This window comes from Periplaneta americana, chromosome 10 (genome assembly GCF_040183065.1).
Source record: "Periplaneta americana isolate PAMFEO1 chromosome 10, P.americana_PAMFEO1_priV1, whole genome shotgun sequence".
In the NCBI taxonomy this organism is placed as follows: Eukaryota; Metazoa; Arthropoda; class Insecta; order Blattodea; family Blattidae; genus Periplaneta; species Periplaneta americana.
In genome coordinates this window covers 162,500,071-162,512,801 of record NC_091126.1, presented here as the reverse complement: position 1 = coordinate 162,512,801, position 12,731 = coordinate 162,500,071, and the positions used below count along the sequence as shown (strand labels likewise).

At 35.6% G+C, this 12,731-nt stretch overlaps 1 protein-coding gene across 1 annotated transcript in view; it reads left to right on the top strand.

Moving 5' to 3' along the window:
• The first annotated feature begins 1,130 nt into the window (after positions 1 to 1,130).
• Positions 1,131 to 12,731, top strand: part of LOC138708124 (titin-like) — a 155,139-nt gene continuing 143,538 nt past the window's right edge. The window contains exon 1 of the mRNA XM_069838338.1: positions 1,131 to 1,263. Within this exon, the coding sequence (XP_069694439.1) occupies positions 1,218 to 1,263 (46 nt within the window). The 5' untranslated portion in view covers positions 1,131 to 1,217. The remainder of the gene's footprint in view (positions 1,264 to 12,731) is intronic.

Here is a 12,731-nt window from a genome sequence, read left to right as displayed (position 1 = left end):
AAACGTGATCAATACATTTTATTGTAACAGACTTTTTCTACGTCTCTAGTTAAAGCAACAAATAAAAATAACAACAAAATTAACAGCTATAATTAAAAACATATCCTTTGAAGAAAAAATTAGGCCTAAGCAATAATAATCCCACCAGAATTGAAAATAAAACGTGATCAGTAAAGTTCATTAAAACAAACTTAATTTTTCTACGTCTTTAGTAAAATAACACATAAAAATAATAACAAAATTAATAGCTACAATTAAAAATATATCCTCTGAAAAAAAAAGTAGACCTAACCTTTATTTCTCTGGAAATTTAGCAGCCTAACTGACAGAACTTTGACCGGTATCTAATGTCCTTTCGGTTAGACTGAAACATTTCATTGTGAAATTTAAGGATATAATGTCTTCTAACAGCCACAAAGAACTTCAAATTAACAGTTTTGTTTCTGCACAGCATTCTTGTGGAAACCCAGGAATCTTTCGGAAATCGGAAAAAGGATAACTCTGGCCTCTTTCTCTTACTGTTGCTACAATTTATAGCACTACAAACGTCTCCTCCTTGTCCCATATTATTATTCCAATTATTATATTTTAGCCATTAACATTTTCATTGCAACCAATAACGAACATTTCACAGGCATCAATGTGAAATACGCAACGAGCTAGCACTCGATAGAAATACGACACAGTCCAAAGTCGACCATGGACAGTCTATTGTTTCTAGTTGCTAACCGCTTGGAGCGCTTTATCACGAGATTTGCAAAAAAAAAAACACCTCAAGCTTCGCGACTGTATATAGTAGACTGTGGTATTATATTACAAAGAGAAGGAATGTCCATCTCTACTAAGAAGACGCCAATATACCCAATGGTATTTTCACCGAACGCTCTCCGATTACATTAGTACGTAGAAAGAATCATGATTTTGTTTTTAAAACGCAGTCAATTCATTGTATCATTTCCTAGAATGCATTTACCACTAATCTTACACAAAACATGTGGCACTGAAATATCTGTATCGTTACATATTGTACTGCTTAATGTGAGTCATAAAAGTTCTTGAAAAGAGAAGACTGTATTCAAACTCTAGTAACAATCCGCGCTTACAGGCAAGTACGCCAGAGGACGGAGCGAGCGCTAGTTAGCTACTACTACTTTTCGCGAGGTAGCGCAGTTGCATACGGACTTTCGTAGTGTAGTGATGCGAGTGTAGCGTGCGTGATGTTGTTGGCATCTCTGTTTCTGTCATCTTTCTTCCTCGCTCAAGGTAAGCGTGTGTCCTACAGTATTATCTTTCTGCGGTGTTTATGTTATCTTAATATCCGTATTGAGAGATCTGAATATCTATGGGAAAAGTGTGTTCCACTCTATCTTCTGTTGTTTATAATAGACACTGACGGCAAATACATTGTTTTATACTATCGCTGCACCAATATTACACAGTCGAAGTCGGTTAATTCGAATTTGAAGGGAATATTAAACAAATAAATTATTCAATATTTCGAATTGAGTTTTTTTTTAAATTAACCGGTCCATTTTCAGAATATGCTACAAGAATGTCTGTAATAAATGTGAATGTTACTTATGTCCCGGCCACTATAGTAGACATAGGCCAGTTTTACACCAATCCTAAACATCTTGACGGGATAATAAAAGCCTAACCTAACCTAACCGCGTCGGTGGCTATTCCAAAATCGGCGGAAGTCGCTCAATGCTCGTTTAACCAATATTCGTTCAGTGGGCGGTGGATACTCTACATTGACCCAGAAAATGTTTTGTTCATTACAGAGATGCAAATTTTTGGCATCTAAAATGTATTTTTATATACTGGACGAGTTAAGTTTGTGGGGGGGGGGGGAGAAGCACTTTAATTAGACAAATTTGTTTAATTAGAACGCCTCTAATTTTAAATCTTGAATAATTGTAACTTTTCGCGAGATCCTTTGATATTTACACACACAGCAATGTTAAAAATTCGTTTGTAATTATTTTCTTAGTTTATACGCCAGAGGCATTTTTTATTCAAATACACCCACGTTTTCTTTCTCAAGAGAATAGTTCAAGTATTTCAAACCAACCAACTAAACTTGCAGAGGTCCCACGGGAATCACATCCGGACCATCTTGCATTAAAAGTTAAGATTTTGTACAACATTGTCAGAATATGACATTCAAAGTTTTTTTGATTTGCTTGATTCCTTTGTTTTTCTTAAAATTCTTTGAGTTTATTGAGCAGTGATTGGAAAATTGTTTTACTCACATTTGTTAATCCTTAACATACTACCACAGTCTAATATATGCAGTGACGAAGCTCAATACGTAGTAAATATGCATCCATAGATAGTTGCTCACCACTAGGATCGCTAATATTGCCTCATTACAGACAGTGCGAAATAGCACCAGCACAGTCTATTGTTCCTAGCACCTTCACAACTCAAGCTTCGTGACTGTATATGCTAGACTGTGATACTGGCTTAATTACTGACGTCCATAGGAAATGGTTTTTCGGTATGTTCTGGTCATTCTTCTTCATCTGAAGACGGCAACAGTCTGTTTGCGCTATATTGCGGGCTGATTTTCATAATCTCGGAACGGAAATTCATTGGATGTCCCTTCGAATTCCCAGAGAAATTCGAATTACAGACGATTTTTTAACATTGCGTTATAGACTGTAGAAATGCCAAGGGACAGCGTAAAAAATTCGAATTATTCACGATTTTGAATTGAAGTCTGAAATTGACAAGTTTGACAACGTTATTTCTGCTTTGAAAGTAATTATTATTTAGTTTTACGTGGAAGAAATTCTTTTGCGAATAAAGCCCCAGTCTGAAACGAGTTGAGAATCATAATAGGTTATAAAACCCTATCGCATCGCATAAATTTTAACTACTTCTGATAATATTCGCTTATCACTGTTCTTTCCCACTGTACTACATATTCAGAAAGTATTTTGCTATAATGCAAAATGCAGCATGTAGTTTGAGCTTTTGCATCAACAGTAAATAAGAAAAGTTCCCGTGTGAAAGAGCGGGATGTTCATTGTGAACCACTTTTATCTCCTCTGCTAACGAGAGCTTCAGTGGCGGGAAAATGCCACAAAAAATTACTTACTTCGATTGTTTCCGTCATGTTTCAAAACAGGAACATGTTTATGAAAGACGCCCAATAATGTCTCTGAATAATTTCGAGGGAAAAATTGTTCCGGGGCCGGGTATCGAACCCGGGACCTTTGGTTTGCACTCAATGCTGGTTGCTTGACGGTTGTCAGCTCACTTTGAGGTCTGTGAATATAGAGGGGAAAATTGGATGTTTCTGGTAGAGTTCCCGGGTAGCTCAGTTGCTAGAGCGTTGATACGTTTAACCAAAGGTCCCGGGTTCGATACCCGGCCCCGGAACAATTTTTCCCTCGAAATTGTTCAAATCAACTTTACAGGGAGTTATACCTGAAAGCTTGATTTGCATAATATACGTCACTGTTCGTTAACAGAAAACCACAATTTAGGCTAAGTCACACAGAGTTAGTGTGCACTCAATGCTGGTTGCTTGACGGTTGTCAGCTAACTTTGAGGTCTGTGGATATATAGGGGAAAATTGGATGTGTCTGGTAGAGTTCCCGGGTAGCTCAGTTGGTAGAGCGTTGGTACGTTTAACCAAAGGTCCCGGGTTCGATACCCTTCCCCGGAACAATTTTTCCCTTGAAATTATTCAAATCAACTTTACAGGGAGTTATACCTGAAAACTTGATTTGCATAATATACGTCACTGTTCGTTAACAGAAAACCACAATTTAAGTCACACAGAGTTAGTGTGCACTCAATGCTGGTTGCTTGACGGTTGTCAGCTAACTTTGAGGTCTGTGGATATATAGGGGAAAATTGGATGTGTCTGGTAGAGTTCCCGGGTAGCTCAGTTGATAGAGCGTTGGTACGTTTAACCAAAGGTCCCGGGTTCGATACCCGGCCCCGGAACAATTTTTCCCTCGAAATTGTTCAAATCAACTTTACAGGGAGTTATACCTGAAAGCTTGATTTGCATAATATACGTCACTGTTCGTTAACAGAAAACCACAATTTAAGTCACACAGAGTTAGTGTGCACTCAATGCTGGTTGCTTGACGGTTGTCAGCTAACTTTGAGGTCTGTGGATATATAGGGGAAAGTTGGATGTGTCTGGTAGAGTTCCCGGGTAGCTCAGTTGGTAGAGCGTTGCTACGTTGAACCAAAGGTCCCGGGTTCGATACCCGGCCCCGGAACAATTTTTCCCTTGAAATTATTCAAATCAACTTTACAGGGAGTTATACCTGAAAGCTTGATTCGAATAATGTCTCTGTTTACAATAATTTTACATCGGATCGCTGAAATTTTAAATTCTGGTCCTCGAGTCGAGAGCCAATATAGGATACTAGCAATTTACTTGACGGTCCATTCTCGGGAATTTTATGAAGGATAGAACGCGCTTTCAGAATAAGTCTTAACTCACACAGACCATAACTTTGCGATTATTCTGCAGTTATGTGTGATTGTACTGTGGGCGGTCAGGAATTAATATGGAAACAGCTGAAGAGTCCACTGCAAGAATAATGGATGACATTTGGAATACATTTTGCAGGAGAAGCAATTGAAAGTTTGAAATGCTTAGCCATGGATGAATATATAATAGGATGCGAAACTTACTGACTTTCCCGTAACACATACTAGAGGCGCTATTGTAGAAATTGATCTTGCTGCCACCTGTTGGGGAGAGAGGCGTTATTACATCTACCAGCGCTCCAAGTAGCGAAAAGAGTAATTACTCCATGCATTTAGCAGCGCACCTGGTGACAAATGTTAAACTGTGCAGAAAGTATTCCCTCCCACCCTCATCGATGTTCAAAACTAACCCAATTTAAAATAAAACATTTACATTTTTACTCCTCACAGAATCTTCTACTGAAAATTCTTACCGGAGCCAACAGGAAGATAAAAGAGACGATCTATTTTACACTACCCAATTAAAATATAACCAGACAGAGACAAAAATAAAGCAAAATGTTAGATAATTGGGATTGTATTCTCTGGGTATTTATTGTATATTGTACAGCGCAATGGAAAAGTCTGCAAGAACTACTTAGATAGTTCAATTTATTATATTACTATTACTTTACAATACATTCAACAACACTATTTTTACAACGTCCATAAACATCACTGTTTAACATACACTGCTTATACACACACGTATCACTTTATGGTCACTTATTAGCAAGTTTCTGTCTGCCATCTTGACTACTTGAGCAATATCTCGAACGGATAAATAGAGAACTCTGGGTAATGTACCCAACACGTAGTTCTAATATTCACCACCTACGACGTTGGGGGCTGATCTTATTTCAGCCCCCCGCCGCCAGATGGTGTTGTCCGCAGTTTCGCATCCTATTATACAGGCCATATCAAAAGTCCGGTAACAATTTTAATATTTTATTACACAAAATCTACTAATGATAGCACTTTCAAACACACGTCAGTTTAAAGTCAAACTCTCAAAGTTATTCAGCCGCTTAATTTTCAGCGACGAATCGACATTCCATGCGAGTGGGGAAATTAACAAGCACAACTGTCGTGTTTGGAGTACACAGAAACCTCACAGAATCATTGAACATGAGCGTGATTCACCAAAGGTGAATGTTTTCTGCGCGTTGTCACAACGAAAACTGTACGGACATTTCTTCTTCATTGAGGCTACTGTGACATTCATATCTGGACATGTTGGAGCAATGGTTGGTGCCTCACTTAGACAAGATATCGATGACGATTTCATCTTTCGGCAAGATGGGGCTCCGCCACATTTCCACAATGCAGTTCGTGCTTACCTGAATACGGAGATGTCTGATCGTTGGATAGGACGTGCTGGAGTAAGGGACAGATGTTTCATGACATGGCCATCAAGGTCACCCGATATGACTGCATGTGACTTTTTTTTCTATGGAGGTAACTAAAGGACCGTGTGTTTGTACCGCCTTTGCCACGTGATTTAATGGAACTAAAAACCATAATTCGAGAAGCTGCCGTGACGGTCACAGAGGATATGTTGAAAAGGGTATGGGAAGAGTTTGATTATCGTTTGGACATCTGTCAAGTCACTCGTGGTTCACACATTGAATCTCTGTAAGGTGTAAACAGAACTTTGAGAGTTTGACTTTAAACTGACGTAACTTTGAAAGTGCTATTATTAGTAGTTTTTGTGTAATAAAATATTGAAAGTGTTACCGGACTTTTGATATGCCCTGTATATTTATCCATGGCTTAGCGCACAAAGCTTAACTGTGATTTTCCGATCATTACTGGACAATGACTATCAGTGTTAATGCCATATAACTCTCTATGAACATTCTAAATGTCTTAAGCTATGCATTTACAGTCTTGGTTCATTTTCGACAAGAAAGTGACATCCATCATTCTTGCAGTGGAGTCTTCAGATAATAGTAACTAATACGGACCACAAACTGAAGTCATTGTCGAAGCACAGTCTACTATATACAGTCGCAAAGCTCAATATGTAGTAAAAATGCAAACATGGGTAGTTGCCCACCACTAGGATCGCTACTATCGCCTCATCATCGCAGATCTCTCTCCTAGTAGACGACAAAATATGTTACACTTTCGTTGTGTTCTTTTGGAAATATTAACACCTTCCTTCCATTATTGAAATATTAAATGCATAGGCCTGAAGTTAATTTATTATTTTAATGAAGTATATTAAATTCCACCGTAAACTCGAAGATACCTGCAAGAAATAGATTAATATTATTTTTGTTTGTGCAAAACGAACTGAAATTTACTATAATCGCTTCACTCATTCAAGATTATAGCGATAATTAACTATGAAACCAATAAATATGAATTAATGGAGTAACTTATGTGTACCGGTACTTGTAGTGTAGGCTTACGTAGTTAACAGAGTGGGATGAGGTTAAGCAATAATAATCACACCAGAATTGGAAATAAAACGTGATCAATAAATTTTATTGTAACAGACTTCTTCTACGTCTCTAGTGAAGTAACAAATAAAAATAACAACAAAATTACCAGCTATAATTAAAAACATCGTTTGAAAAAAAAATAAAGTAGCCCTAAGCAATAATAATCCCACCAGAATTGAAAATAAAACGTGATCAATAAATTTCATTAAAACAAACTTAATTTTTCTACATCTCTAGTAAAATATTATTATTCCAATTATAGTATTTTAGCCATTAACATTTTCATTACAACCAATAACGAACATTTCACAAGCATCAATGTGAAATACGCAACGAGCTAGCACTCGATGGAAATACGACACAGTCCAAAGTCGAACGTGGACAGTCTATTGTTTCTAGTTGCTAACCACTTGGAGCGCTTTATCACGAGATTTGCAAAAAATCACCTCAAGCTTCGCGACTGTATATATTAGACTGTGGTCGAAGTCTGTCGCAATGAGTGATCGGTATCACTCACAGAACAACCACAGACTTGTCGCTGTCGGTGGTCGAGCGCAACTGATACAGAACGACGCGCCGACCACTCGCCGCCGACACCGTATCCTTGGAAACGACAGACGTTTTCTTGAACTGCCGACGGCAAATAGCCAAGCTTGCGGTGTGGTTGTCTGTGGTCGATATGGACTTCAAGCGACCACAAAAAGAAGTCCACGTGTGGTCGGTTCTGCCGATAGCACAACCACACAAAACTGCAAAATAATCGCAAAGTTTTGGTCCGTGTGAGTTTAGCCTGCGTCATTGACAATTAAGTGACAAAGTATGAAATTGAGACATATATTTACGAAGAGTTATGTAGTTTGAAACAAACATATTTTCGGTGAAAATTCGTTCCTGCTACGCACCACAACTTACATAAACTAAGAACTTAAAAATTTTAGCACACCATTGTAATGACAAAATATGGTTAATATGCAGAGCTACAAACCAACTCCACCTTCGTTTCTTACACATACATAATGTTCTGACAAATGTCAGGTCTTTCACTGCAAACCCAGCATTCTCCACTCTTTCCTATTTTCTACCTCCCTCTTAGTCTCAGCAGATGATCAATATATCTTATTGTCGTCTATCATCTGATTTCTTATGCCCCGAACTTTTCTCCCGTTCACCATTTCTTCAGTAGGCAGTTTCTTCTCAGCCAGTGATCCAACCAATTCCTTTTTCTCTTCCTGATCAGTTTCAGCATCATTCTTTCTTTACCCATTCTTTCCAACACAGCTTCCAATGCTCTTTCATATTTAAGTATAAAAATATAGGGGTGCCATTTGAAATTTCAAAGTGGGAGTGGCTGGGGGTGGGAGGTGAAATCTAAAATGCAATTAAGCTTTGTTTAAGACTTCCCCCTTGATATCTAAATTTACGTGTTTTTTGGTTTAATTTGAATTCAATTTAATTAACTAGTTATTTAGAGAGAAGTTTTGAAATGAAAGCCCCGTATGTAGATATATTTAGAGAGTTTTTCCTCTAGAAGTTCGTTTTATGTTTCAGATGTATCACGTATATATTATACTTAATCACGGATTTGTTTTGTTATATATTTTGCGTATACTACAATATATTATTTAAAATAATATACGTTAATTATTTATGTTTCGGTCCGCACGCCATAAAAAGATTGTACAGCCCTTATGTTTACCAATATCCGCAATACTCCGTAGAAAGACAGAGTTCGTACCTAGTCTCGCACACGGACCATTGCTGTGTCTATTTGTGGAGTTCTACTGTAAATTCAAATTTTTAAGAAGTGTTTATGAGAAATGATTGAAGTTTACAATGTGTAGTTTATGTATGTATGTATGTATGTATGTATGTATTCACACTGCAAATAGGTATATACCCGGTGGCAGTGGTAACTAATTACCAGGCTTCGAGTCTTTGGACCCGATACAATAAGTTTACTGTGCATGCACTATAGGTTGTTGACTCGCTGCAGGTAGATAGAGATGTGTTGAGGTAACAACGTTGCTATTTGGAGTAGAGTACGGTAGTATGGGGAAACACACATATGTACACTCTGAAAGTAAATATACATTACGCAATGATAATGTCAAAAGAATGTGAAAAGCATTTATTCTCCTGTCTTTTATAAGCATTTGTGTTTAATTATACACAGTGTTAATGGTGGAAATAAGCATGTAGCAATTTTAAATTTTTCATTTATCCTATTGGTCGTCTTTAGGAGGTGCAGTTACAGTACCGAATTGCAATGTACTACAAGATACATTCTCAGTGTCTCAAACGTAAATTTTTTTTCGGTTATCTGCCAAAGTTGGTACTGTAGAAAGGTGCGCTCTACGTCGCACGACGTGATAGGAGCAAAACGAAAAAACCTAACATCATTGCAGTCTCTAAGAGACAGTCCTTTATTCTCGGGTGACTCTATGTCCACTAATTTGCTATTCCATATCCGTTATTTTTACATAAAATTTATTTCCAATTCTGTTTTACACGTTCAGTAACCGGTGTACTTGATGTCTCATTAATTCTTTGCATCATTTTCTAAATTAATTTGAAGGCTTCCGGCATCTCTTGCTCTGACTTTTCTAACCGTGTAATAGTTTCAGACACAGTTCGTATGAAAACCAAATTATTCGTCAGAACCTTTAAATCCAGAGCGTTTTCCTTTGCATATTTGTTGGCATTCATTCTACAGTACCCCAACCCACTGTACGCTTTACCACTATACTCAGTACGCCGTTATACGGATTTCCCACTGAACTGCTCTATTGGGTTCGAAGTCTCGAAGTCTGCTAATTACACTCAATAATGCCAATAATGAACATAATTAATAAAAAATACAATTAATAATAAATTAATAATATATTATGATAATGATATCCATATTCATTAAAAATTTGAACACACTAGCTCAAAAATTGTGGATTTCAGAAATTACAGTAGCACATCGCCTTAAGCGTTTATAAAAGAAAGTGGACTGTTTTAATATTAAAAATAAAGTTCTCACAAATTGACCTTAATAGAAATACTTAATTATATGGCCTCATCACATTACTTACCTTTGTAAGAGGCTTCGTAAAACAATTTATAAATTCGTTAATCTTCGATGCCACTTACATATTAGAGTTCTACGAAATGTTTATTTGGCCATTATTCAGTCTATCATTCAATATGGTATAATTGTTTGGGGTGGAAGTACAAAAATTAATCTTAGTCCGTTAAATTTACTACAAAAACGAATAATTAAAATTTGTTTGAAGAAACGTTTCGATTATCCAACTAAATTAATTTATTCTGAATTTAATGTATTTAATATTGAACACATTTATAAGTATACGCTGTTAAAATTTTATCATAAAAATCGTAATAAGTTTGTATTACAGACACACAATTATGACACAAGACGAAATATTAATTCAACATTAGTAGAACCTAAATGTCTCACATCTGTTGGTCTAAAGCATAGCATAAATTTTGGCCCTCGGTTGTACAATGCTTTAACTAAATTACACCCAGAACTTCTAACATGTAACCACTAACATATAACAAGAAAATTAGAAACGTGTTAATATCTTCAATTTGATTAAATAAATTTATAGCCTATGTGTATGAATTCATCAACCTATATTATATTTGTATTCTATAATTTTGAAATATATATTAGTCCTACTTTTCACATGCGATATTATTCTTCTCTAGTGTTAATATTATATTATATAATTCCATTGCCGCTCTAATTATATTTTAGTTCCTATTTTATTTTACTTATTTATTTATATTATTATTATTATTATTATTATTATTATTATTATTATTATTATTATTATTTATTTTAATATTATATCTGAACTGCGACCGAGCACGAGCGCTGCTCATTCGGTCTCAAATTTTGTTAATACTACTGTATCTTCTTTTTATATTGCTTGTATTAATTTATTTGTATTTCTCTTTGTTTGTTTTGTAATTATATTTCTTTATTCTGTATATTTGAATTTAAATAAATAAATAAAAATAAATAAATATTTTTCTAATTTTATAGTCGTGGAGGGGACAATAATTGCATCTCCGTCGTTCTCTGATGCTTCTGCGATTAAAAATTTTAACGAGTTTAGAAATTATTTACCACGATTTTGCAATAGATTAACTTCGTGTGTAAAACCAGTCATAATCTAATCCTAATTCAGATATTGTGATTCTGAAGCAAGGATGCTTCGTGTCGCGTCAACAGTACCTTTATTTCAAAGGTAAGTTTTTAATCGTTTAAAGCAATCATGTCAATTGATGCCCATAGGAGCAAGCGCGCGCTTCAGAGTTCAGGAGAGCCTGAGCGCTTTGCAGCGGAAAGGAAAGAGGTAGTGTATGCCGCTTGGTCGAGCTATATACAGGGATGGCCAGCACTGATTCAATAGATTTGGTTTGGTTTATTATATATAATAGATCACAGACACATTACATACAACAATTTTACACAAAGATATATATTATTATTTAAATACAATTTCTACGTTTTACCTATTAACATATTTGTTTTGTCTTGCACTAGCTCACTGATTCAATAGATAAAGGGAAGACAACTTATTAAAACTGTACCCATGTTTATTTTTAGATTTGTCTGAGAAGTATAATTGCATTATAAGAATGTAAGTTTTAATTTTAATGCTATTTTTTCACAAGTTTGCTTTTTTATTCAAAAGGAATATTTTCTCAACTTTTTTTTATAGAAAAGTGAAATTTTCAGATATAGGCCTATTTATTTATTAGTCTTACAGGTAGTGAAAAATGTTCTCGTAAATTTAATATACCGTAAATACGTATTACTGAAGATAGTGTATTACAAATTTTGAAAATATTCGCATGGAAAATGTTTGTAAGGAAATAAAAAAGCAACTACTGTTACATCACAAGCAAAAGATATGTGCCCATGTGTTGTAAAAATGTCAGCTCTATAGCTTCAGCAGATTTCGAGAAAATAATTTAATATTCTGATGATAGGAAGTTGCTTACCAATATCACCGTAAAACCGTAATGCGATAAGAGTTTTGTTATGGAATATTAGTTACACTTAAAACATATACAGTACCTAGGTAACTTTGCTTTGTATCGTAATATTGTTTTGATTAGTTCGTTGACTACATTTATAAGGCTAAAGATACCATCAATATCAATTTCAACTTCCCATGTCATTCTCAGTCTCTTACTTTGGCCCATCATTTTCTTTATTAATGATGTGATTCATTCACTTAGTACAGTATAGTTGTACTGCTATGGAATTTATGTGAATATTCCTTCATAACTCTTTATTGTGTTATTAACGTTTAAAACACAACTGCAATATTAAAAAATTGGTGTTAGTACTTTTGTTTTAAAGACAATATAGAGAATATGAAACAGAAATAAGCCATATAAAAATAACGACATAAAATTTCACGTTTCGTTTGAAGTTTGTGCGCCACTGTTTTCTTAATCCAACAGGCTGCTTATTCCTCCTTCAATACCCAGCGCTTGATGCCCGCGCACGACGTCAAGGTCAGAAAAAATGCGCTTGCTTTGACATCACTGTTTTAAAAGCACATTTGGTACATTTAAACAGTAATACGAAACTAACTTTCTCTGAAGAGTCGGGAGTATAGAGCATGACGTATTACATCTGTTAAACTTATATTGTGTTGCACGTGAACGGAACGAAATTTAAAATACGGAAAAACTCTTGTAAAGTACAGCAGCAGTTCCATCAACGACAGCCTCCTGGAATATTCATTA